Below are 27,241 nucleotides of genomic sequence, written 5' to 3'. Positions count from 1 at the left end.
TAAAAACGTGTACATAAGTTTTTGGTGTGATTCCTGCATTACAAAAGACACCTCCTGCGATAGCTGTGATTGGCTACAGCTATTACATGGTGTAGATGCGCTGTGATCAATCACACTAATGGTTATGAATGAAAGCCATTGTGTACAACTGACATGCAATTGCTGTGATTGGTCACAGCGAACACATGGTACCAGGGCCAGCCCTGCACAGCGATCTGTGTTCTGCTGTGTCTGGTGGAGCCCCAATCTGAACACACACTAAGTGCTAATTGCACAGAGGACTTTAGTGTGTTCATATTGGGACACATATTTTCATGACTATTATTGAACTGTGATTTTGAATTTTATAGTCTAATTTTATAGTCTAAATAAATATTGTATATTTGGATTAATAGCGCTACACTAATTAATGAGTTATAATAGCACCATAATGACTTTTTGAACAGATTTATACAAAAGTAAATTATAACCTTTTCAATAACATTCTTATTTTTGTCTAGATTTCAAAAAACAACAAGAGATGGCACAGCTTACTAAAGAGAAGGACCAGCTGACCAAGTCTGTAAAGGCTTATAGAAGCCTGTTTGATGCAACAAATCTACTTCTCAGGGAATATAAGAGTAAGTTTAGCCTAACTTTTTGCAAGTCAGACAGTAATATAAAAATATAACTAAAGGAAAAACTTTTTTTTCCTAGATTTGGATTTGGTGGGGAGGAGATGGAACCTCTGTCAAGCTTTTATTGCGAGCTGGGTCAGCTCGCAATAGAAGTCTCTTATTGTACTGATCAACAATGCCACCTGGAATGAAAGTAGGCCTAAAGGCCTTTTTTGATAGATTATGGGAGGGATTAACGCCTGTGGATGTTTTTTTTTTAAGTGAGAGGAAATTCCTCCAAAATCATGAAATCCTTGATTGTCACCAGGGTCCCCAGAACTAGTGCCCCCATTTATGACTTTACCCAATATCACAGACAGCAGTAAAAACAGCGTCTTGAATCTCTCTCCACTCCATACACAACTAAAAAAAAAGTTTTGCCTTTAGTTATCTTTTAAAATGCAGACATATGTACTCTACAATGAAAAGGTTTGCCATTTTGTTTTGCTACACTGAACGACTAAGATAAACCCACCAACAGTTAGTTAGCTGTCAGTTTCAAGTCTCCTGAACAGCTTATATTGTTCTTACAGGTTTTTAGCTTTATGCACTTTTGTCTTTCTTCTTTGGAACTACTGATATACACTGTTCAAAAATAAAAAGAAAAACTGCGCTGCAGAGCAAAAAAGGTCAAAGGTAAAAGCTGCACACAAAATACACCAATATCTGTGTATACCATGAAAAATAAAAAATAAATAAAGTGCGCTAATTATATGAAAATACACACATAGATGTGAATACATGTGGGTAGTAGTAAAAACCACAATCTACTGAGAGCAAGTAAATGACTCCATGAGTGGTAAAAATATATAAGTGCAAAACATAAAAACTCAAATAAAAAGAAGAAACAAAAAATGTGTACATGTGAAATACAATGATATTAATAGCGTGAAAATCTGAAAATCAAACAAACTCAGTCCATGGGTTCAAATATAAAAAGTTCATCAGTGAAAAAAAGCTTCCATCCACTATACAGCTCAGCAGCAACTAATCCCCCTTTGTCAATCCACTCATAGGGGGATTAGTTGCTGCTGAGCTGTATAGTGGATGGAAGCTTTTTTTCACTGATGAACTTTTTATATTTGAACCCATGGACTGAGTTTGTTTGATTTTCAGATTTTCACGCTATTAATATCATTGTATTTCACATGTACACATTTTTTGTTTCTTCTTTTTATTTGAGTTTTTATGTTTTGCACTTATATATTTTTACCACTCATGGAGTCATTTACTTGCTCTCAGTAGATTGTGGTTTTTACTACTACCCACATGTATTCACATCTATGTGTGTATTTTCATATAATTAGCGCACTTTATTTATTTTTTATTTTACTGATATACACTGATTAGCCCTATGGCCACTGACAGGTTAAGAAAAATAACATTGTCCGTTAGAATAGTATCTGAAAGTCGTGGGATATATTGGGCAACAAGTAGAGATGATGTCCCTGAAATTGATGTGTTGAAAGCAGAAAAAATGGCAATCACAGTAGTGCATGAGGCTGTGCAGTCTCAGACCAGTCAGGGTGCCCATGCTTACCAATGTTCACAGCTAAAAGAGCCTACAATGAGCACTTGAGCATAAAAATTGGACCACGGAGCAACAGAAGAAGATAGCTTGGTCTGATGAATCACATTTTCTTTTAAATCCTGTGGATGGACAGGTGCATGTTCATCATTTACCTGGGGAAGAGATGACACCAGTATGCAGTATGGGAAGAAGGCAAACTAACAGAGGCAGTGTGATTCTTTGGGCAAACGGTATTCGCTGATAGCATTGCCCATTTTCAGCAGGATAATGCATTCTGCCACGCTGCAAAAATGGTTCAATAATGGTTTGAGGAACACAGCAGGTTCTTTTGAGGTGTTGACTTGGCCTCCAAATTCTCCAGATCTCAATCCAACCGAGAGCATCTGTGGGATATGTAGAAAAAAAGTCCTATTCATAGAGAACCCTGCTTTCAACTTGGAGGATCAACACATACCACATATAGATATTAGATGTTCAGAGGTCTAGTGGTCATGCCCGTGATGGGTCAGGGTTGTTTTATTGGCAGATGGGGTTGGTACATATTGATATCATACTTGGTAAACCCATGCCAGTGGCTATATTGTGCAAAAATACACTAACTTATAGCAATCAGATTTTAGTTTACAAAAGTTAGCCAAGTAAAAGATTAATTTGTCTGACTTGCACACTGCCTTTCACCAAATGGAAAAGCACAGTTGTATAGTTAGCAGATCCTTTTAGACGTTTCTTTGCCTTGTTCTAATTTCCCAAATCATTTTTTAAATTTCATTGAGGGACGCAGTGTAGCGGTATTAAACTCAGCAGCAATTTATTATATTGCAGCTTACCAATTCGTAGATGTGATGGTTGCATTAGGTTTCTTTTTTAGACTTTCATTCTTTATCACCTGGTGATATAGCCAGTAAGTCTGTTTTTTTTCCTCCACAAAACAAGCTGTCCTGCAGATATAGCAGTTAGAATGCCATTTATTACTGACAGAGGTGCTTACAATGATCAGTTTTTTTTTAAATGTGTAAAACCTTTATGCCATAATGAAAAAAACTGTTTCTGTAACTGCTTATTACTGTTTCTGTATGCATTAAGATAAAGAACCTTCTGTGTGCAGCAGCCCCCCTAATACTTACCAGAGCCCCATCCTTATCCAGCGATGTCCACGAGTGTATTGACCTTCTGGGACTCTTCTTCCTCCTGATTGGCTGAGACACAGCAGCGGTGCCATTGGTTTCTGCTGCTGTCCATCAAAGTCAGTTAGCCAATCAGGAGAGAGGGAGGGCGAGGCTGAACTGCAGCTCCGTGTCTGAATGGACACACGGAGCTGCAGCTCGTCTTGGGTGCCCCGATAGCAAGCTGCTTTCTGTGGGGGGCACTCAACAGGAGGGGCCAGGAGCATAGAAGAGGGACCCAAGAAGTGGAGGAATCCGGGGTGCTCTGTGCAAATCCACTGCAACAGGGCAGGTAAGTATAACATGTTTGTTATTTTTATAGCAAGAAAAAAATAGACTATACAATCACTTTAAGTATTAGCTGGAGTTTGGCTTTACTTTGATGTATTTTAATGCTACACCCCCCTTCCCCCAGACTGATACCGCTTCATCCAGAGTGAAGGCACCCTAATACAGGAGGTGTTTTACTGGCCAGATCACCAGATAAAAGCAGAGGGAAAAGTCTAAAAAAAAGAAACCGAATGCAGTCACCACATATAATGAATAGTCAGATGCAATGTTACATTTTCTATTTTGGGCTTATTACTGCTTTAATGATGATGAAGCAACCTAAGATTATAATTCCACATACAAGAGAAGTGAACACTAAGTCACCTGCCCAGTTTTGCTTAGGAGAATACATGCCTCTTTCTTTCTGCCTTATTTTTCACTTGCATTGAAAGATTTTTCAACTAATGGCGCTATTACTCCTGACCCCTTGTGGGTTAGTTGTGGTGTGCAGGCTGTAACACATTTGTATATGTCACCTCTATGGAGTGGGAGGGCCATTTCTGTGGCCTCTTTTTTTTTTTTAAAGTTGGTGCCCCTTTTGCCCTTTCTTTGGCCTGACATCCTCTGCTCCTGGTCTCACAGCAACAGTTGGAAGTCTCCTGGGTCCCAGCTGCCAACAGTGCTTGCTCACAGAAGGCTTACCCTTTCTGCTCAGTAATTGGTCTTGCGTACCTGTTTGTGGGATGTTCCTCATCTAACATGGCAGATCATAGGCGCAAGAGGAACTAATCTGGGCCTTGTCAGCTCAGCTAACAGATCTGGGGTGGTTTTAATCTTTCCCTGATAGGCCTTGGTTCTGTCAGCCGTCACCACTGTCCCCAGTCTGAGTCGATTCCTTTGCCTGATACCTCCATTGATCCCTTAGGCACAACTTCTCCCACTGCTAAATGTTCTGAGAAGGAGCTCAATATATCTGCTTTTGAGGATTGATTGCAGGAGGCAAAGTCTGTTAACATCTCCCCCAAACTTATGGATATTATTTTGTATATTTATATATTTATTAACTGTGCATTTTTACCTTGCTATAGAGCAGCCTATGTCAGACAGTCTCAAGGTCACCAGTTCTTTGAAAATGCCTGAACATGCAAAAATCTTCGTCCCTCTCATGTACTTTGCTCAGTAATTACGTTGCTTAAAGTGGCTGTAAAGGTAAAAGGTTTTTTACCTTAATGCATTCTCTGCATTAAGGTAAGAAACCCTTTGTGTGCAGCTCCCCTCGCAGCCACCCCTAAATACTCTCCTAAACCTGATCTCGGTCCAGCGCCGTGCAGGTCTGCAGCAGCTCTTCTCCCCTCCCCCTGCATTTGTTCCAGCCTGCTGTCAGTTGAAACCTGTGAGCAGAAAGTGGGGGGCAGGGCTGAGCTGGGGTGTGTGTCTGAATATGTGCAAACAGCCCAGCTCGGGAGCGAGGCCCATATAGATGCCCCCATAGGAAGCTGCTTCTTATAGGGGCACTCGGCAGAGGGGAGGAGCCAAGAGTGTCAGCAGGGGAACCGAGAAAAGGAGGATCTGGGCTACTTAGTGCAAAACCATTGTACAGGGCAGGTAAGTATAACATTTTTTATTTGAAAGGAAAAAAAAGGGAAACTTTACATACGCTTTAACCACTTGACCACTGGGCACTTAAACCCCCTTCCTAACCAGACCAATTTTCAGCTTTCGGTGCTCTCACATTTTGAATGACAATTACTCAGTCATACAACACTGTACCCATATCAAATTTTTGTCCTTTTTTTCACACAAATAGAGCTTTCTTTTGGTGGTATTTAATCACCGTTGGGTTATTTATTTTTTGCGCTATAAAAGAAAAAAGACTGAAAATTCTGTAAAAAAAAAAAATGAGTTCTTTTTTGTTTCTGTTATAAAATTTAGCAAATTAGTAATTTTTCTTCATAAATTGTGGCCAAAATTTATACTGCTGCATATCTTTGGTAAAAATAAGTACAAATTGGTGTATATTATTTGGTCTTTGTGAAAGTTATAGAGTCCATAAGCTATGGTGCCAATATTTGAAAATTGATCACACCTGAAGTACTGACGGCCTATCTAATTTCTTGAGACCCTAACATGCCAGAAAAGTACAAATACCCCCCAAATGACCCCTTTTTGGAAAGAAGACATTCCAAGGTATTTAGAAAGATGCATGGTGAGTTTTTTGAAGTTGTCATTTTTTCCCACAATTTTTTGCACAATCAAGATTTTTTTTTTTCTTTTTTTTTTTTACAAAATTGTCATATTAGCAGGTTAGTCTCCCACACAGCATATGCATACCACAAATTACACCCCAGAACACATTCTGCTATTACTCCCGAGTATGGCGATACCACATGTGTGAGACTTTTACACAGCGTGGCCACATACAGAGGCCCAACATGCAGGGAGCACCTCCAGACGTTTTGGAGTGCCCAGGCCAATTCTGACATTTCTCTCCTACATATAAAAATAATTTCTTTGCTAGAAAATTAAATAGAACCCCAAAACATTATATATGTTTTTTTAGCAAAGACCCTAAAGAATACAGTGGTGGTCGCTGTAACTTTCTATCTTGCACTATATTTGCGCAGCAATTTTTTGAACTCGTTTTTTTTTGGAAAAAAAAAAGTTTTGTGCTTTAAAAAAACACAGTAAAGTTAGCCCAATGTTTTTGCATAATGTGAAAGATGAAGTTACGCCGAGTAAATAGATACCTAACAAGTCACCCTTCAAAATTGCACACGCTCGTGGAATGGCACCAAACTTCGCTACTTAAAAATCCCCATAGGCGACGCTATATTATATTACTGGTTACATGTTTTGAGTTACAGAGGAGGTCTAGGGCCAAAATTATTGCTCTCTCTCTAACGTTCGCAGCGATACCTCACATGTGTGGTTTGAACACTGTTTTCATATGTGGGCGGGACTTAAGTATGCGTTCGCTTCTGCATGCGAGCACAGGGGGACAGGGGAGCTTTAAAAAAAAATGTTATTAATTTATTCATTTTATTTTGTTTATTTTAGTTTGACACTTTTTTCAAAAAAATAAATTTTTTTGATCACTTTTATTCCTACTACAAGGAATGTAAACATCCCTTGTAATAGGAATATGGCATGACAAGTCTTCTTTACAGTGAGATATGGGGTCAATAAGACCCCACATCTCACCTCTAGGCTGGGAAGCTTGAAATAAAAAAAAAAACAAACGATCCTGGCTTCGATCGTAACGGTGAGTCGGTAGAAGCACCGAAGGGGGGGGGGGACGTCCCCTCTCTCCTCCCGTAAGAACGATCAAGCAGCGGAACAGCCGCTATGATCTTTCTTATGGTGTAGGGAATCGCCGGCTGAAAAAGCTGATATCTGAATGTTGCCTGTAGCTGCAGGCATCATTCAGATATCCCCACACAAACTCAAGGACATCATATGACGGCAGGCGGGAAGTGGTTAAAACACTTTTTTTTTTTTTTTAACACAAAGTTGTCCATTTATACAATATTTCTAACACATAGCATGTACATACCAAAAAGATTACACCCCAAAATAGATTCTCCTACTCTTCCTGAGTACTGCAATACCACATGTGTGAGACTTCCACAGCCTGGCCACATACAGAGTCCGAGTATGGCCGAGCAAGGCTGAGCATGCCTGGGTATGGCTGAGTATGGCAGGGTATCGCCGAGTATGACTGGGCATGGCTGGGTATTGCAGGGTATGGCAGGCAGAGTTCTGCAATACCCTGCATAGTATTGCAGAGTATGGCTGAGCATGGAGGGATGACTGGATGTGACTGCAGTTGTCACCGAGCAGCGCTGTGGGCACTACAGATCCAGCCCACAGTGCTGCTGCCACATGATCTCTCCCCCTCTCCTCTCACACTGTACCGATCGGTACACAGAGGGGAGAGAGGAATCGGCGTCATGACATGGTAATTCACGTGTTAAAATGCAATGTTCATAACTTCACTGAAAAAAATGTAATTCAACAATAATGGCCTTTTTCTTAAATATAAAATATTTAAATAAAATGTAAAATAATTTTCAGTGACATTAATAGGTTCTCTACTGACAATTGGATCTATACAACGAAACTGACAAAATAAATTAAATCAACCATGTTCATTTCAGTGTATAGTTATACTGTATTCTTTTTTGGGATATACTTGATTGAAGAAAAAATGCATTCCTATGACTTTTTTCTTTTTATTTAGGTCAGGCAAATGAAGCCAAAGAGAAAGAAGTGTCCCTAAAGAATGAATTGAAGAAAAAAAAGATTGACTTACCCATCAAAGACCAGGAGGTACCACATGTACTGTAACATCTAAACTATGTTGATGCTATACCATACTATATGTTAGCAGAGTGCTTACAGACATTATTTTACTTTTTAGATGGACCACATCATTAAAATTATAAATCAAAAGAAAACACGGATGCAAAATCTACTGAATCAGCCAAGGAGGAAATGTTTGCTTCCCCCTGTTCCAAAAGACAGTGATGTCCTAGGAAAGGTATATACATATTCCCTTTAATGCATTTGAGAGCAGAGGGGGATTAGAACAACTGTCAGTTTTTATTGCTGTCTGCTCACATAATTTGTAATAAAAACATCTTTGCCATTCTGAAGCTTCCCTCCAACCACTTTGCATATTATTTTATATATACTGTGATTCTGTACTTGCCAAATATGCTGCAGAAATCTCCCTCCACTAAGTCTGGCTGCATCCATTTTAACTGTGGGCAGCTGAAGCTCCTGCCTGTCTTCCTGGATTTACACAGAGGCACACCGCCAGCCCTGCAGCTCTCATTGGCCCTCTCATGACTCCCCCTTCCCTTCCTGGCAAATGCTCACAAGAGTTAGAGAGCCTAGGCTAATGACCAGACAAGAAACAGGAAGTGGGCTGAATAAGGTATTTACTGGCAGAAAAGAAATATTTTTCTTTCATTCATTGACAGACACAGTGCTCCATTAATCAGAACCATAGAGTTATATCGCCCCCTACAGGAGTAGGACACTAGGCAGAAAAAAGACTTGGCTACACCTATGGGCAGTCCTAGGTGATTTACACCCCCTCGGATCCTATAGGCCTTCAGTTTTTTTCTGCCTAGTCAGGAGTAAGGATCTAGTTCCCTGCTAGGATCTTTGGTCTTGGCAATTTTTTGTTTTTGCTTTTTAAACTACAGTTTTTCTCTTGGATTTTTTCCTGTGAGATCTACAATCAACTGGCGGACTGGGCTGGACACTAAGATCCAGTGGTCTCCCCAGTCTGGCCAGCGAGCGCGTGCAGACTGCAGCTACGCGCTAGGTCAGGCGCGACATAGCCCCACTGGACGGGGGATGGCCCTGCGAGTTAAACGTCTTGCAAGGTCACATACGACCGAGTCTCGGCCTGTGTTGCAGCATTCCTCATGGCTGACAGCCCCCCCTCCTTGGTGACGCCCCTGTACGGGGCCTAAGTTGGCAAAGGTCTCAGTCGGCGCCTCCCACTGTGTTCATTACTTTTTCAGAGGTGGTGCTTAGACATATAGGCTTGTAAATGGCGCCCCCAGCCCTCCCCTGCCTCATCGGTCTCGACTGATCCTATGTCTGGCTCTGCCGTCGTGGATGTGGCCCACCTTGCAGGGTTGGTGGCTAAACTCCCTGTCCTAACAGTTAGTGTGGTTCTTCCTCCACAACTGCAGTGGTGCGCAAGAAGGTGCTGGTTGTCTCCCTTATTACATCTGTGCATGAAGCTTTAAAGATGGAGGATGCAGCTGTGGCAGAGGTGCCTGTCCTCTTGGCACCCAAAAAAAGTCTTGCACGGCAAATGCGTTCCCTTCTCCCTCCTGTTTTGGAATATTTGCTCATAAAGACTGGGAGTATCCAAAGCATCCCTTTGTGGTTCCAAAGACGCTTTGCTGTGAGGTACCCCTTTGTGGTGTCCCTCCTTAAAGAGTGGACTGTTCCACCAGTAGTGGATCCCCCTGTCTCTAGGTTGCGCAAGGCGACCATGATTTTGGTAGAGGAGTCTCCAGCTTTTAAGGATCCAGCTGACATACCTGGAGGGGGAGCAGATTCCCTCTACTTTCGCTGAGTTGGCGGACCAGTTGGTCTGGGGGCTTTAGTTTGTATGCGATGCCTCATGTACGCATTTCCCCTGGTTGCTAAGCTCTCTGTTTCTGCAGTGGTGCTTAGACATGTATTGTGGCTTAAGTATTGGTCTGCGGACTGGGCTTCTAAAAAAGCTCTGACTGGGTTACCATTTCAAGGCAATAGTCTGTTTGGGGCTACCCTGGATGACATTGTTACGAGTCTCAGGAGGGAAGTGTACATCTCTTCTACAGTCTGAAATGGGGAAAAGGGCCTCGTAGCGCATGCGGTCCTTCTTCTCGGCATGCAATGGACCTGGTCTGGCGAGCCGAGAGCGGGGCTTCCTAGGCCCATGGACAAGGGCCCCTTCAGCATGAAGGCATGCCCTCACCTATGTCCTAGTGTTCCGGCCTTGAACCCCGAAAAGGGTTTTTTCCTTCCAATTGGCGTCTGTCACTGGACTGTTGGCAGTTCCCCTTGGGACTGTGCAAGCCCTGTTGCTTCAGGGTGTGCTTGTCTCGGTTCCAGTAGGTACAGAAGGTCAGAATGGAGTCCATCCGTAGGGTGGTGACGTCCCTTCATCATGGGGACTTTAGGGCTTCTGTCGACATCACGGATGTTTATTCAGGCACTCCAATATGTGCCAGACACCTTCCTGAATGTTACTGTGGGAAAAGAGCATTATTAGCTCGCGGTTATGACCTTTGGTCTCGCCCTCGTGTATTCACAAAGGTGTTGGCCCCAGTTCTGGCGTGGTTACGTCAGCGGGGGATTGCGGTCATGGGCTGCTTGAACGATCTTCTTCTGCGAGTAGAGTCCTCGGCTACCCTAAGGGGCGACGTAGCTCACTATACATACCTCAGTGTAAAGTTGGCTCTATACTACCTGAAGTCTGCTCCGGCTCCTTCCAGAAAATTGAATTATCTGGGCCTGACTCTGGTTTCATCTCTGGTCAGTTTGTTTCTAGACAAAAGTTGCATGCTGCTTTTCAACTACTGTTGTCTCACAGATGGGCCTCCCTGCGGTCCTGCATGTCGGTGTTGGGCCTGATGGTATCTACCTTCAAGGTGCTTGCATTTGCGCAGTTCCATACAAGCTCCCTTCAAGTGAGATCCTGGCGTAAAGTGCCGAGGTCTCTGAACTATCAGATTTAGCTGAGCCAGAAAACCGGGGGGTCCCTGGTCTGGTGGCTTCGCTCTCCGGGATTTCGTCATGGCACATTCTTTCTCCCCTTGTATTGGACAGTGGTCACCACCAATGCCAGTTTGTCCGGGTGGGGAGGTGTCCTGGGACTGGGTTCTGCTCAGGGTCGTTGGACGCTGGAGGAATCCAGACTGCCGATCATCATACTTCGAGCGATCAAAGTATGTTTGGATCATGGAGGTGGACTTTGGGGGCGCCTGGTACGGATCCAGTCAGACGATGCCACAGAGGTGGCCTATGTCAATCACCAGGGCGGAACGAAGAGTGTGTTGGAAGCCTTGACAGTAGCCAGCATCCTCTGGTGGGCAGAACACCTTGTTCCGGCCCTCTCCGCCGTATGCATCCTAGGAGTGGAAAAATGGCAGACGGATGCCTTAGTCGGCTAGTGTTGGTCCACGGGGTGGTCCCTTCACCAGGTCGTGTTTCATCGGATATGTCTCTGATGGGGCTCTCCCGAGGTAGACCTGTTGGTGTCCTGGCTTAATGGAACGGTACTGAGGTTTCTGGCAAGGTCACAGGCTCCTCTGGTGGACACTGCAGACGCTCTGGTGACCCAGTGGGGCCGGTATAGTCGGATCTACGCCTCTCCTCCTCTTAAGATTCTGCCGTGGCTTTTGCGCAGGATTGAGGCCGAAGGGATTCTCGTCATTCTAGTGGGCCTGGATGGCCTTGTCGGTCTTGGTACGCCGACCTGGTGCGCTTGGTCGCTGACGTCCCTTGGCGACTGCCTCTCAGGGAGAGTCTATTGTCCCAAGGGCCGATCTTCCATCCTGCTTCAGTCACTGGTTTTGAAGGCCTGGCTGTTATGATCCAGGTACTGAAGTTACAACGCTTCTGAAGGCTAGGAAGCCTTCCTCCTAGGAAGATTTACCACCGGACATGGATTGCATACATAGCCTGGTGTGAGGCACTTGGCATTTAGCCTCGTTCTTTCTCTGTGGCTCGGATTTTGATCTTCCTTCACTGGGGGGTTGAGCAGAACTTGGCCTTGAGTACCGTCAAGGGCCAGGTGTCGGCCTTGGCGCACACTCCCTGGTAAGTACTCTTAATCAAAGGGTTCAACATCTGCCTCCACCGGTGCGGTCTCTTCTACCACCATGGGATCTGCTCTTGGTGCGTTTGGTTCTACAGGAGCCTCCCTTTGAAAATATTCGGGAGGTTCCTCTGCTTGGTCTGTCCCAGAAGGTGGCTTTTTTGGTTGCTTTCACCTCTGCTCGCAGAGTGTCGGAACTGTAGGCGTTACCATACTTCTTACCTGGTGGTCCACAAAGTTGAAGTAGTTCTTCGCCCTTGTCCGTGGTTCCCTCCTCGGATTCCTTTTGACTAAGGACGTTGTATTGCTTTCCCTGTTCCCAGGTCAAAATGTCCTAAGGGATTTACCTTACATGCCCTGGATGTGTTTGAGCGTTTCAGGTGTATTTGGCAGTCACAGGGTCTTTTCGGAGACCAAACTCACTGTTTGTGATCATGGACAGGCCAAAAAAGGGGCTGTCTGCTTCTTCTGCGACCTATCTAGATGGATCAGACAGACGATGACTCTGGTCTATTCTATCAGGGATAAATAAATAAATCATGTCCTGCGCTATCCCCTTAATGATCTGCTGAACCTGCAGCAAAAACCTAAAAAACTAAATTATTAATTAAAGTGATGTGCCTGTAAATCAAATCCAAGAATATAATAATATATAAGCTACTAAAGTCGTCATTTAGCTTTCAACATCATACAGCTTGAATATACACACGTTTCATAAAATATAAATATTGATACAGAAGTGATCCATAAAGTGCTCAAGTGCATATAAGGTCAGAGTATCACAGACTTATGGATCACTATTATATTCTTGGATTTGATTTATAGGCACATCAATTTAATTAATCATTTAGTTTTTTAGGTTTTTGCTGCAGGTTCAGCAGATCATTAAGGGAATAGCGGGGATGTATGGGAAGTGATTAGTGCTAGCAGCTGTCATTATACTGTTATAAGATAGGGGAGCTTTGATTTGGTAGCTCGCAAGACCATTACTATATTTTTTTTGTCACTATTCTATCAGGGGTTGGGTTCCTCCTTTCCCTGTTACGGCGCATTCTTCTTGGCTGCTTACTGCTTCTTGGGCCTTCCATCATCAGGCGCCGGCTGCGCTGGTTTGCAAGGCGGCCTCTTGGTCGTCGGCGTACACTTTCACAAAATTCTACAACGTGGATGTGCTGGCATCTGAGCATGTTTCATTTGGCCACAAGGTGTTGCGGGCTGCTATTTAGGGGGTCTAATCTCTCTTGGGGGTGTATTTTTTAGGTTGGGCTACAGTTGTTCTGTGTTTAGCTCCTGTTACCTGGTTGGCTCTTGTGTTAGCCTTGGGATTTTTCGTTGTGCCACTCCTCATGTTTGGCACTGCTTTGAGACGTCCCTATGGCTCTGAATAATGGAGCTCTGTGTCTGTCAATGAACGAAAGAGATAATGGGATTTTTGACTTACCGTAAAATCATTGACAGACACAGCACCCACCCCTCTAAGGAGTTTTTATGCTTCTGACACTGCTTGTTACTGAACTGTAAGGCCTATAGCAGCGAGAGGGGTGTATATCACCTGGGACTGCCCATAGGCATAGCAAAGTCTTTTTTCTGCCTAGTGTCCTACTCCTGTAGGGGGCAATATAACCCTATGGTTCTGAATAATGGAGCGCTGTGTCTATCAATGAACTCAGAGAAAAGGATTTTACGGTAGGTCAAAAATCCCATTTTTACTATTCAAAGTTAAAACAACAAGGGCAGAAGATATAATACATGGAAAGATGAAAAAAATGAATGAAAGTCCGCTTTAAGGAGACTCTGTTTGACCTGTTTACCATTATCATTGAAAGAAAAAGAAAATCCCAAATTTTGGTTTGACATCAGAATACTAAGAGTGGAGATCTTCCAGTGGGAAACCTAGTTCTAGTGACACACTGGGATTCCCTTACATTGGAGAGATTTTCTCTCACTTTCTTTTTTGGCTGCAGGACAGGAAATGAAAGCAAGTTTCCCCAATGATGAATCAGATGGCCAAAAAAAAAAATGGTGGGGTTATAACGTTCCCTTACTGTATCCAAAATGAAAAAAAGGGGCTGCACTTGCTGTAGCAATGAGTTTGGTGAGTGTCCACTTTCATGGGTCCAAGAACCTGACGACAGTGCCGCCTCCCGATTGCTGCGTCTGCCAAGCATGCCAATGTAACAAAAGGCCGGGGTGCAAAACCAGTTGATTGGCCAAAAGTAATTGAGACCCTGGGCCAGAAGAGTAACTCCCCTGGCCCCAGGATCCTCAAAAGGCCAGCTATAGCGCTGCCTTGAGCACCAAGTTGGTAACCAACGCAAAAGGAGACCTTGAGAGCATGATAGATGCGTCACGAAAAATATGACCCACAATGGAAAGTCTGCTGAGCACAGCAGGAGGGCTACTCTACAGGATCCCTGAGGATGGCTTAAATAGAATGCGCAGAGAATAAAGAAAGGCCTGTCGGGGTCTTCTAACAACATGAAATGCTAAGTCCCAGCCAGATACGATATGATAGTGCTGTAGGCCAATATGATTTGGAAGAGGCAAAAAACAGAAAACAAATAGGAACTGGATGTTACCGTCAGGACTAGGAAACCTTGACCGGAAAGCTTGGAAAACATCCCAAGCAGTGTCATGAGCCTCCCTGGTATTCAAAATAAAGACTTAATGATCAAGGCTGCTGCGTCAGCTAAATTGAAACCCAATCCATCACAAAATGCTGGAAACCCGAAAAGAAGACGTGGCACCAGCATCTGTGTCTGAGACCTAGGCCTACTGATACCGGCCTAGGCACTGAGAAGGTTCCGGAATCCACTAAAGCCCCTGAGCCAATAGAATCTGCTGGAGCTGCCATAGGCTGACATACCAATAGTTCCATACTATTGCCACTCCTGGCCGGATGTAGCTAGGAAATTAAAGGTAGTGTGCATTTGGGACAGGGAAGAAACTGCAATCCGCTGGGTAAACTGCTCCGCACTTGCGCTTGACGAGCAAGGGAACAGTAGCTTAAAAAGCTGAGCTTTCCGCGCCGAAGCCGGGAAAGCAATCCACTGCGTTGAAATACTGCTATTGGGTCAAGAGTTGAAGCTAGCTAAATGTGAAAAATGAAGCCTTGGGACGGACCAGGTTCTGAGAGAGGGTGAGCTACTGTGCTCCGACCCAACCAGCTGGAGAAGGAGGGGTAGAAGCGAAGTCCCCAATATCCGCTGCTTGAGGCATGTCCTGCATAACCGGAACTTGCAACCTGAAAATGTGACCAGGTGCTGAAGTAAAACGTAAGATGTAAATTTATGAAACAGAACCGAGATATAAGAATGTAACCTCGATGAGAAGAATTGCAGCTGCCCACGCCAATTAAAACCAACCAACTCAACCGTGAAGACAAAACCTATGAACGGTACCCCGCAAAATGATGAAAATAGTAACCATGAACTGAGTGGAAATGACACACCACTGGGTCAGCAACATAACCTGCGAGAGAAACGTGAGCAGACTGAGCAACCTGTGACAGGAACGTAAGCTGCGTGAAGGAACCGAAATACATGCATGGCGCGAGCTGATGAAAACGTGAGCAGCATGAGAACCGAGGCTGCCAGAAAAACGCAAACTGCATAAGAAACGCTGGATGCACAAGAACGTGAATTGGTGAGAAACGAGACTAACCATTGGGAAAACATGAGAAACCTGGGAAAACGAGAGAAATATAAAAATGTGAGTTGGCATAGAAACAACGAATTGCATGAGAAACGTAAATTGCATGAGAAACGTAAATTGCATGAGAAACGTAAATTGCATGAGAAACGTGAGTTTGAATGAAATATGTAAGCAACGTAAGAACAGATGAGGAGACTTGCCACTGAACAAGCCAATTAAAAATGATCACCTCAATCTGATAAACCCATAGACGTGATGGGTAACCTGCAGTGGAAAAACATGGACAACCCAGCTGTGTAAAAGCGACCAGAGAACATTACAGACAACCAGCTAATGATATAACAACACCCCTACTACCTGACAAGTATGAGGATGTGGGTGCCGAAATGTCAAGACCAACAGCGCATGAATGTGAACCTAATGACACCACCCTACTGTATGCAGTAAGCAAGCTCGATTAACCTGCAGCGCCAAGACAGGAAAATTAAAAACGAACACTCAAGGCTAAGGTCCCCACAGACTGTGGTGGGTAGTAGTAAAGGTGTAATAGTGAAGTGGCCGTATGACGTATGAACTACAGGCGAGAAGAATGTGGGACGACAATCAATTAAAAACGAAACCTCAGCCTGTATGGATCTGTAGACGTGAGAGATCCTGGATGTAAGCAATAACGAAAATGCAGCGAACGTAAGACAGACATGAAATGTGAGAAACATGGGAAACGTAAGAAACATGGGAAACATAAGGCACATGGGAAACGTGAGAAACATTGGATACGTGAGAAACGTGAATTTGCATGAGAACTGTAACTTGCATGAGAACCGTAAATTGCAGGAGAAAATCGTAAATCACATGAGAAAAGCGAAAATTGCATAAGAAAGCGTAAATAGCATGAGAACATAAATTGCATGAGAAACCGTAAACTTACCTGAAAAAAACGTAAATTACATGAGAAAACCATAAATTGCATCAGAAAATCATAAATACAAGAGAACGTAATTTGCATGAGAAAGCATAAATTGCATGAGAACGTAAATTGTATGAGAAACCGTAAATTACATGAAAAAAAACTAAATCGCATGAGAAAACCGTAAATCGCATGAGAAAATCGTAAATTGCATGAGAAAATCGTAAAATTGCATGAGAACGTAAATTGCATGAGAAACCGTAAAAATGCATGAAAACCATAAAATGCATGAGAAGCCGTAAAATGCATGAGAAACCGTAAATTGCATGAAAACCGTAAAATGCATGAGAAGCCGTAAAATGCATGAGAAACCGTAAATTGCATGAAAACCGTAAAATGTATGAGAAACCGTAAAATGCATGAGAAACCATAAATTACACGAGAAACTGTAAATTGCATGCCCCCAAAGGACCCCCACAGAATATGATGAGATGACAGGCGATGACAACCCCACAGCCTGAATTAACCCCTGTAACCCATACTTATCGTGCAAGTGTGGTAACGAGGTAACCGGGCGCTAGCAGCGTGGCCCCATGCAGGTGAAATGGCAGCACCCGCAGGCTGCCCTGTCTGCAAACTGTACTACCATGGACACCCCCATCCGCAGCCTTACAGCATGAGGATGCACTGTGCCCACTGACAAGCGAAGACGCTGATGACATGTGATGTAGCTTTTGTACTGGTTGCCACTAAGGAGTAGGATTGGGAGATGATCAGATCCCGACCGGACCCTGAAATGGGGAGAGTAGTGGCAACCGGATCGGGATGTACAGGAGCCTTAAGCCCCAGTGATCAGGAGAGGGAGCCTCCCCATCCCACCATTGAACCAGAAATAGTTGCACCACCGCCAGAGAGGGGCTGAGACCGCCATCCGCGGGCAGACAGCGGGGAGCTACCAGCCAGTAGATGCCTGAGACAGTCCAGGTGGAGGTGGCCACCTGCCCGTGGACCCCCCCGACCAACCCTGAAGGCTGCATGTAAAAGGGTAACATTCCCCACCGCTTCCAGCCTAATGATAATTGCCAGCCTCCCCTGGATCATAGTGAAAACAGACCGAAGCATGTCCCCCCTTACCTGCGCCCACCACGCACTAAGCCCTCCGACAACCCGTGGTGAGGAAATGCTTGCTGAATCCTGCCACTGAGCAGGGAGAAACAAACCCGCCGCATGTCTCCCTCGACCGATCGGCAACCCGGAAATGACGTCAGAGTCGCTCGCAAATGACGCAAACGAGATCCTACGACCACAGCGAAGGAGGGCAGGTTTTATGCAGCCTGACTCCTCCTACAAACACAGGCTGACCTGCGGTCAGCCTTACACCTATAGCCATGAATTAGATTCAAACGTGCCTTGGAATATTGAATCTGATTTGTGGTACAGCGTGCAAAAAAAAGTTACACGGCACAGATTAAGAAAACAGACCAATCCACCTCAGATGTGACTTCTGACTGAAGTAGATCAGAGGCTTCTGCAGCTTATCCTAATTGTAGTTTACTACTTGCATTTTTTGTTCAAACAGGAAAACCTTTAAACAAAGCCTTCCCCCCTGACCTGAATCTTGAATTATTTCTACTTTCTGTAGCACAGCAAACTTGATTAATCGTTCTGCAGAAGTTATTAAGATGTCAACCAGTGTTACTGCTAAGAACAGTGCTGCCGGAAGGGCATTCTTGCTTAAAGACGGACTAGGATAGATATTTGAGCTTCAGTTCTACTAGGGTTCCTGGCTGGAAAAGCACTATATGAAGTTTTGGAGACATTGTTAAAATACAATTTTTGTACTCGGCTTTAAAACTATTTAGCAGTGTAGCAAGGGACACAAGAATTCTTACACGGTCAGGTTAACCTGCCACCTACAGAAGAAATTAACATTGGGAAAAAAAAAAAACATTGGGCAGTTCAAGACAACCCAATCCATAACCATCATGCCTCATTTTTATAGCCACATAGTACCAAAAGCATGAAAATAAACACAGAGGAGGACCAGACTCCGCAAACTCCCAAAGAATGGAATTTTATGGTGTGTACAAAAATCCTGTTGTCTTTCTTGCCTGTTTAAATGAGGCAAAAATTCTTAAGTCGGCCATAGACAGATCAAAATTACCAGAGGAATTTCGATCCCTATATGGGCAGACTGGTTGTACTAAAGTTGATCTATCAATTGACTTCAATACAACCACCTGTCGGGTTTTTTCCTTCGGTCACTGCTGGCAGCTATAGATCTAGTAAAGTGTCTCAGACATAAAAGGGTGGCGTCTAACCCTAAGGACTATAAATTTGCAAGATGGTCAGCCTGTGTCGCCTAGCGGTGATAGAATGATAAGCCAGTATATGCATTTCGATGAACTGGAGCAGACAGAGGGAAGGGAGAGCAATGTCCTGGTTAAAGTGAAGGCAAAAATACCCAAGGCAAGAAATAAGTCCTGGGCCTCAACACCACCACGTCCTTGTGCAAATCCAGGAAGGGGTTCTAGATGCTCACTTCACAGAGATGATGGATACAAGATACACCACCTTGTGGTGAGAGTAGAGCAAGAGAGGGGAATATATTTGTTGGGTTCACATTGAAAACAGAACCAAATTTAGATCTCACAGAGAGTGCTACGTAGACAGAGATCAGACTGGGTAGAAACCTTGGTTCCTGAAGTGTTGAAAACCAGATCCTGCTGTGGGAAAGAGCAGATTTGTCCCACAGAGAAAATTTGTGGGGTGGAAGCCCTGACTCAAACCAAGTAAAATATACCTTCCATGTCTGATGAAAGACCCTAGAGGAGAAAGCTTTCCTACTGGGTATGTTGATTTTCATAGCCAAGTCCAGGATTTACATAGATGTTTATCTGAATACTTTGACCAGTGAGATCAATCAAATCGTTAGGATCTGTCTTCCACAATTTATGATTTCACGGACAACGACGTCACCGGACTCCTCCCCCCTTCCCTTCGTTAGCAGACGGACGCACTTGGGGAAGGGGGGAGGAGTCCGGTGACGATGTCCGTGATGTCACTGGATCTCCGACGGAACTCCCTGAAGACCCGGAAGCCGGCGGAGAGGTGAGTACCGATCAAAAAAAATAACGATTAATCAAGGAATTAATCTTTAATTTTCCCAGCCCTACTTTATAGGGCAGTACATTTCTTCTATACTGTTTATTAATGATAAGATATTGCACTTACAAATCAGTGTCTCAAACACACTCAGGCTCCAAGCACAGCCGCAAGTCCCAGCAGCGTGCATGATGACGTCACTCGAACAGCTACACTGATGCCTTTTCCTCAAAAAGGGCATCTTGAAAGAGGAAGCGTATGCTGCCATGACCCACGGCAGGACTCAGAGCCTGAATGTGTTTGACACACTATATTATTCCTGCTGATTTGAACTGAGATCCAAGATGAGGCAAATGCTCCCTTTGTGTATACAAGCTTTCCGCTTGCTCGCCATTCTTATGTTGAAGAGGTTGGTCGGTGAACAACTAGTTGTTGCACAGTTTTTGTTTGGGCACAGACAACATTTCTGACGGAGGGTCATTACCCAGCAGACCTCAGACTCGTCCTTTCAGCCAGCCGGGTTGTAATATCTCAGCCAGTGTTAGAAACTTAGACCTCATTCATATAGCCAGATTGGCCATGATGTACCCAATATCTTGTGGAAAACTGCAGCTGGGAGTCCAGGTGAGTGTGGATAGCCGCAGCTGTTTGCAGGTGTTCGGTAGTAATCGCACAGAGAGTGATCTCCTGCGGTTAGGTACATATGATCGCCCCTGGACACAAGCAGCTGATGCCAGAGCAATGATGTCCAACTGACGCTGTAGCACGTGCATGTAGACTATAAGTCTCTCCTTAATGGCCTACCCTTAAACAGGGTTTCCCCCCTTCAGTCTATTATGAATTCTGCTGCTAGACTAATACACCTCACTAACCAATCCATGACTGCTGCTTCTCTCTGCCAATCCCTTCACTGGCTTCCCCTACCCCACCGTGTAAAATTCAAAATGCTAACCATAACCTACAAGGCCATTCACAACATCGCCCCCATCTACATCACCAACCTTATCTGCAGATATCGCCCAAACCGTCCCCTCTGCTCTTCCCAGGACCTCCTGCTCTCTAGCTCCCTTGTTACCACCTCCCATGCTCACCTTCAGGACTTCTCCAGAGCCTCTCCCATCCTCTGGAACTCCCTGCCCCAGTATGTCCGATCAGCCCCTACCCTGTCCACCTTTAGGAGATCCCTGAAAACTCATTTATTCAGGGAAACCTATCCCACACCCACCTAACAACTGTCCCAGAGACACCCCCATCAAATCATTCTCTGCAGCTATTACCTTCTGTACCACCACCCCCTCCCTTTAGAATGTAAGCTCTATGAGCAGTGCCCTTTTGTATTGAACTGTACTGTAATTGTGTTGTCCCCCTATACATTGTAAAGCGCTGCGTAAACTGTTGGCGCTATATAAATCGTGAATAATAGTAATAAGTGGTTGGCCTGGAGGTGATCAATAGCACTGAGATGCAATAAAGGATAAAAAAGGTAAAAACAGTAATTTATGGGACAAGAAGAACACAGCAATTGTTTGATAAACAGTATCACTTTTATGCTTGATCTTTTTTTATTTTTATTTATTTTATTTTTTTTTAGATTGCTCATTTGGCATATGTAGAAGATGATGAAGCAGCAAAAGTAATCTCGTGGCATTTAGCTAGTGATATGGACTGTGTGATTACACAAACCACAGATGCAGCTCGTCGTATCTACAATGAGACAAAAGGCCACCAACAGGTTCTTCCAATGGACTCAATATATCAGAAGAATCTACCAACATGGGAAAGGTATTAACTGATATGCTGTACAGTTGTCAACATGGCAGTTGTAGTATTGCAATAGCCACAATGGGGAAATGAACAAAAATATACAACGTGGTAAATTTCAGTTGTCAAAATTAATATTCTGAGGTTGCTTCTTTGAATTGTTGGTAGTGTAAGAAGTGTTACAATCACTAAAACAGGATTTTTATTTGATGTGCCTGAAAACTTGTAATACAAAGTGTTTTATTTTGGACATCCTATTCTGGACAACTTTACAGATAAACTATTCTTTCAGTGCTACAACAGCTACAAAGTTTATTTTTCAACTGAATAAAACTGTCAGCAATTAAACTTTTTTTTTCTCAGCCATACTGTACAAGACACAGGATCTTTAGTTTTTAAGCCTGAGTAATATGCAGCTAACTTCAGGTGATTGGGGACTAGCAAAAAAGAAATCCCCCATATATAACCCCTTCCACTCCAGCAAACCATTTTTTTTTTTTTTATGTCGGATACCTTTTCTCTGCTGAGGGAAGCTTTCCTTCCTTATATATATATATATATATATATATATATATATATAAAAATTTTTTTTTTTTTCTTTCAAAAGATGCAGCTCATTTCTGCAGCTTCCGGATATGTAATCTCCTTTTCCAAACCTTGGGGGACCATAATCAGGCCCTGCAGAAATGAAGATGTGGGGCCAGTTTGTAATATCGCTTTGTGCACTTGAGGTGTGTGGGGGGCCTCCGACTACCTTCGGCAGTCGCAGCTAAGAGCCAGGCGTGCTAGAGATTCTTTTGGCACATGGGCACTTACTGTGCCTGTGCAGCATGAGGGAGTACTGCTCCTGCACCACTTTTGACGGGGTCACTGTGAGAGAGCACCCTGTCTCTACCTCTTTCCAGGCAAGACTTTGGACCGAAAAAATCTCTTGACTCTCTTTTTTGGGCTACCTGCACTACTTGGGTTACCACAATCCTACAAGTGCATGGCACCAAGGTATTATCCTCCCTCTACTGCTGCATTGATCATGAGTACCCCATAGGGGATGATATTTTACAAGCATGGCAGATTTTAAGCAAAAGGGAAGAGAATCAGATGAAAATGCTAGCTCAAGCTCAGCTCCTAACCCTAATGAGGGTGGTAGTTTATCTACTCAGCACCCTAGTATCCTTTACTGTGATGTTTTTTCCCAATCCGACTCTGCCTTTCTCTGGCTGAGCTGCTGGGTCATCTGCCATAGATGGCAGGGGTAACAGCTGTGACTTCCCCTCCAGAATCGGTCTTTGATTTTTGCCCTTGAGCCAGACATATTACTTCAGAGGAGGTGGCAGTTGAAAATGATCCCTCCTTTTGAGAAGCCAGATCTGGATAACACACCCATGACAGAATTCATCCAGTGGAAAGACTGAATGATTTGTTTACCTTAATGCATTCTCTGCATTAAAGTAAACCCCTTCTGAGTGCAGCTCCTCCTGAGCCTCCCCCCTATACTTACGTGAGTCTGAACTCATGCCAGCACTGTGCAGCAGCAGCTCTCCCCGCTCTCTCTCACTTCTTATAGGCACAGAAACAGTAGCAGAAGCCAATGGCTTGCGTTGCTATCAATAAAAGCCAGTGAGGTGGAAGCATTGGCAGGGCCGAGCCGTGCCCTGTGTGTCAATCGACACGCAGAGCACGTCTCGGGAGCGGACCCACACGAGTGCCCCTATAGCAAGCGCCTTGCTATGGTGGGCACTCGGTGGGGGGGGGGGGGGGGGAGCAGAGAGGGCCGGCAGGGGATCCTAGAAGAGGAGGATCAAGGCTGCTCTGTGCAAAACCATTATAAGTATAGCATGTTGCTTATTTAAAAAAAACCTTAAGATGCTATCAATGAAAGACAGTGAGGTGGAAGCATGGGCAGGGCCGAGCCATGCTCTGTGTGTCAATCGACACACAGAGCACGGCTCGGAAGCGAACCCACATGAGTGCCCCTATAGCAATCGCCTTGCTATGGTGGGCACTCTGTGGGGGGGAAGAGCAGAGAGCCCCAGCGGGGGATCCTAGCAGAGGAGGCTCAAGGCTGCTCTGTGCAAAACCATTGTAAGTATAGCATGTTGCGTATTTTAAAAAATGTATGTATATTTGCTTACAATCACTTTAAGGATACCATATCTACCTTTTACCAGCATGGGTTACCCTAAATTCCCTCAACCAGCCAAGACTATCCCGGTCCATTTGCTGGTAGAACCTATCCTGTGTGGGGACTGGCCTCACCCAGAAAAGACTTTTACTACTCTAAAATGCTTTACTCAACAGTATCCAAGGAAAGTATCCAACAGTATCCAAGGAAAGTTTCCTGCAAAAGTGGGCGGTTCACGTGGTAAATCCTGCCATTTCTGGTCTTACCATGACCTTCAAGCCCCTGTGGAAGATAATCCTGTGTGAAAGACCTCATAGACAAGGTCAGAGACCCATTTTAAAGATCTCTTCTCCTTGACGGGCCCTGCCATGCAACCTGCAGTTGATTTTATGGTAGTCTACCAGGCGATTTCTGTCCAGAATAAGCGCTCTTGAAATCCTAGTTGCTTTCTAATGAATTCCTCTGTCCACAGTTCATTTTTAATTATAGCCTTAATCTGAATTAGGATGTTGGAGCTATTGAAGACGATATGTTTGGTTGCCGTGTTTTGCAGGCTGCTGAGTGTGGTTCTAATTGGTTTTGGTTTGGTTAATTTGGGGCCTGTTATATTCCTTATGAATATAAAGACACTCTGTTTCCCTTGATGTACAAGAAATTAAATTTGACTTTGGTTTCACAGGACACAGAGCATCTTTATATTCTTTCGTTGTGCTTCATGGCTTGCTACAAAAACCTGAATATTTGCCTAACAGGGAGGAGTTATGCCTGGGAGGGGACTTCTTTTTTTTTTTTTTTGCCAGTGTCCAATCACCTGCAGGTGGCAGCATAACCCTATTTGTAATGAATATAAAGATGCTCTATTTCCCATGATGTACTCCAAGCAAAGTATTTTGCAGGTAAACGAAAAATCCCATTTTCCCATTCATGAGCAGGTAAAATGGACAATTTATGGTAATTGGATCAATCCAGAAAAGATTTTCACCCCTCCAAAGATCATTGCCAGTTCACAAAGGAATGGTAGACCCTGTCATCTTAAACAAACATCTCACTGTATCAATTAAGGATGTGCCATCTTTCAAACATTCTGCTGATTAAAAGTTTGACATGCACCTAAATGCTCTCCTTACTCTGGGAGTCCTAGCTCTGCAACCAGCTATTGCTATAATTTCTGTCTGCTAAACTGCACCTAACTGGGCTATGACAATGGACAACAAACACTTTCCTGTCTTCAAGGACTTTGCCTTAACTGAGCAACTGCAGCATTTACCTTCTGCCCTGCTCTTTTGTGTCGATGCCCTAGGTCAGTGATGGCGAACCTATGGCACACGTGCCACAGCTGCACGTAAAGCCATCTCTGCGGGCATGCGAGAGGGTCCAGGTTCACAACGGGGAGAGAAAATGGCAGCAAGCTGCGGCGAGGTGCAGGAAATTATCTGCATGAGTGAGTGGGCGGCTCCGCAGCCTCCATGCGGAAGGCTACAGACCTGAGAGCACAGGAGAGATAGAAGCAAGCAGCGGTGAGGTGCCAGAAACTGTCTGCACAAATGAGTGGGCAGCCCCGCATCCTCCGCGTGGTAGGCTACAGGCCTGACAGTGCGGGAGGGAGAGAAGAACTTCACCACTTAATTTTACGGCCAAAGAGGGGCATCCCCGGTGCCTTCCGGAGCCTGGACTCCTCAAACCTCCAACAGTGAGGTCCGGAGAACAGACTGACTGTGGGCCCGGAAGATGAGGACAGGTGGAGAAGCGCAGGTTGTGAGGGAGCTGCTGGATGGAACAGAGCAGAGGGCTCTCCCGGATTAAGGATGGAGACAGGTACTGGGCACAATTATACACTGAATACCTGCATACAAAGACTGGGGCAGGGAGGCAGAGCTGGGATTGCAGATAGGGACAGAGCTAGAGGTCTCCCTTTCTCTCAGCTCCCCTCTTTTTTAGTCCCCCTCTTTCTGCTCCCCCTCGCTGTACCCTCTCTCTGTGTGTGCCCCCTCTCTCTTGCTGTCCCCCTCTCTCTTGCTGTCCCCCTCTCTCTGCGTGTTCCCCCCTCTCTGTGTCCCCGCCCTCTGTCTGTGTGTCCCCCCCCCCTCTCTGTGTGTGTTCCCCCTCTCTGTGTGTGTGTCCCCCCTCTGTGTGTGTGTGTCCCCTCTCCCTATGTGTGTGTGTCCCCTCTCTCTGTGTGTGTCCCCTCTCTCTCTCTCTCTCTCTGTCCCCCCTCTCTGTGTGTGTGTGTGTCCCCTCTGTGTGTATCGCCCCCCCCCGTGTGTGTCCCCCCCTCTCTCTGTGTATGTGTGTCCCCCTCTCTCTGCGTGTCCCCCCCTCTCTGTGTCCCTGCCCTCTGTCTGTGTGTGCCCCCCCTCTCTGTGTTCCCCCCTCTCTGTGTGTTTCCCCCTCTGTGTGTGTGTGTCCCCTCTCCCTCGGTGTGTGTCCCCCCTCTCTCTGTGTGTGTGTCCCCTCTCTCTCTCTCTCTCTGTGTCCCCCCTCTCTGTGTGTGTGTGTCCCCCCTGTGTGTATCGCCCCCCCCCCCATGTGTGTCCCCCCCTCTCTCTGTGTATGTGTGTGTCACCTCTGTGTGTGTGTGTCCCCCCTCTCTCTCTCTCTCTCTCTCTCTGTCCCCTCTCTCTCTGTCCCCCCTGTGTGTGTGTCCCCCTTCTCTGTGTGTGTCCCCCCTCTCACACACAACCTCTCTCTCTCTTTTACACACACCCCCATCTCTCTCACACACCCCCTCTCTTTCGCTCAGCACCCCTCTCTCGTGAATTGCTGTGTTGGCACATTGCAACACAAAACCAACTTATTTATTTCAGTTTGAGCACTTGGGCTCAAAAAGGTTTGCCATCACTGCCCTAGGTTATGACACAAATTTTCAGAATGGCTCTGATTTACTATCACATGCCTGGACTCTTTCGACTTAAAGTGTGGTCAGGTGAAGCTGCCTGCAAGAGAGGCCTCACATGTATGCCTTGGCTCTAAGCACTCTATAAAAGAATGGGTTTTCTGCTTTGTCTATTAAAAATGCAAGTGTGTGCCTCGTGCGCTGCTATTTAGGACCTCCTTTCACCAATCTGATTAAGAAAAAAACATGAGCACCAATAACATTAAGCAAAAAACTTATAAGGTAATAAGACTGCTGCTACCACTTTAAGAATGCACTCGCACACTATAGAATGTCAATTTGTGGTATATAGAGATTGTGCGCTATCCAATTCAATGAACACCCAATCAAAAAAACATCCACATAGATACACCTGCCAGTATGCTCATATATGTAAGTGCAACCCTAGTAGTATCATAAACTGTTAAATGTTTCTCACCATACACCGTGAAATAAGCAGCAATAAATTGTACATCAAAATACCAAAAAATAGAAAATAATTTACAATCAAAAAGGCAAAAAAACACTAAAGTCCTTTTAAATATAAAAGTTCATGGTATGTGCGTTCAGGTGTCCCAAAGCTTTAAAGTGATTAATGACTTATATTCACATGTTCAAATAAGGTCCAAACCCCGGTGTTTTGCCTCCAACAATAGCTGCAATGCACTTCTATGTTGGACCTATCTTTCTCTGATGTTTTTTCACAATACCCCCTCTGTACGTATGGGTGCTGGCTGCAGTTCTCCAGTTTCTGTGCGAGGGGAGGGCCAGTACCGGCATTGAGTTCCCCTCTTGCCAGCCTGTCCATTCTGAGGTTTGTGGTAGTAGGCCCCACTAGCGGCACCAGCCTCTCATTTCCTTGTGG

At 44.6% G+C, this 27,241-nt stretch overlaps 1 protein-coding gene across 1 annotated transcript in view; it reads left to right on the top strand.

The window, feature by feature from the left end:
• The window catches only part of SMCHD1 (structural maintenance of chromosomes flexible hinge domain containing 1), a 622,004-nt gene that overhangs the window by 519,043 nt on the left and 75,720 nt on the right, over nt 1-27,241 (top strand). The window contains exons 39-42 of the mRNA XM_073631430.1: nt 501-620; nt 7,861-7,949; nt 8,041-8,160; nt 21,213-21,403. Coding sequence (XP_073487531.1) covers nt 501-620; nt 7,861-7,949; nt 8,041-8,160; nt 21,213-21,403 — 520 coding nt within the window. The remainder of the gene's footprint in view (nt 1-500; nt 621-7,860; nt 7,950-8,040; nt 8,161-21,212; nt 21,404-27,241) is intronic.

The sequence above is a fragment of the Aquarana catesbeiana genome, linkage group LG05 (genome assembly GCF_042186555.1).
Source record: "Aquarana catesbeiana isolate 2022-GZ linkage group LG05, ASM4218655v1, whole genome shotgun sequence".
NCBI classification, from domain to species: Eukaryota; Metazoa; Chordata; class Amphibia; order Anura; family Ranidae; genus Aquarana; species Aquarana catesbeiana.
The sequence above is the reverse complement of the archived record's forward strand: the minus strand, read 5'-3'. Positions and strand labels throughout refer to the sequence as shown.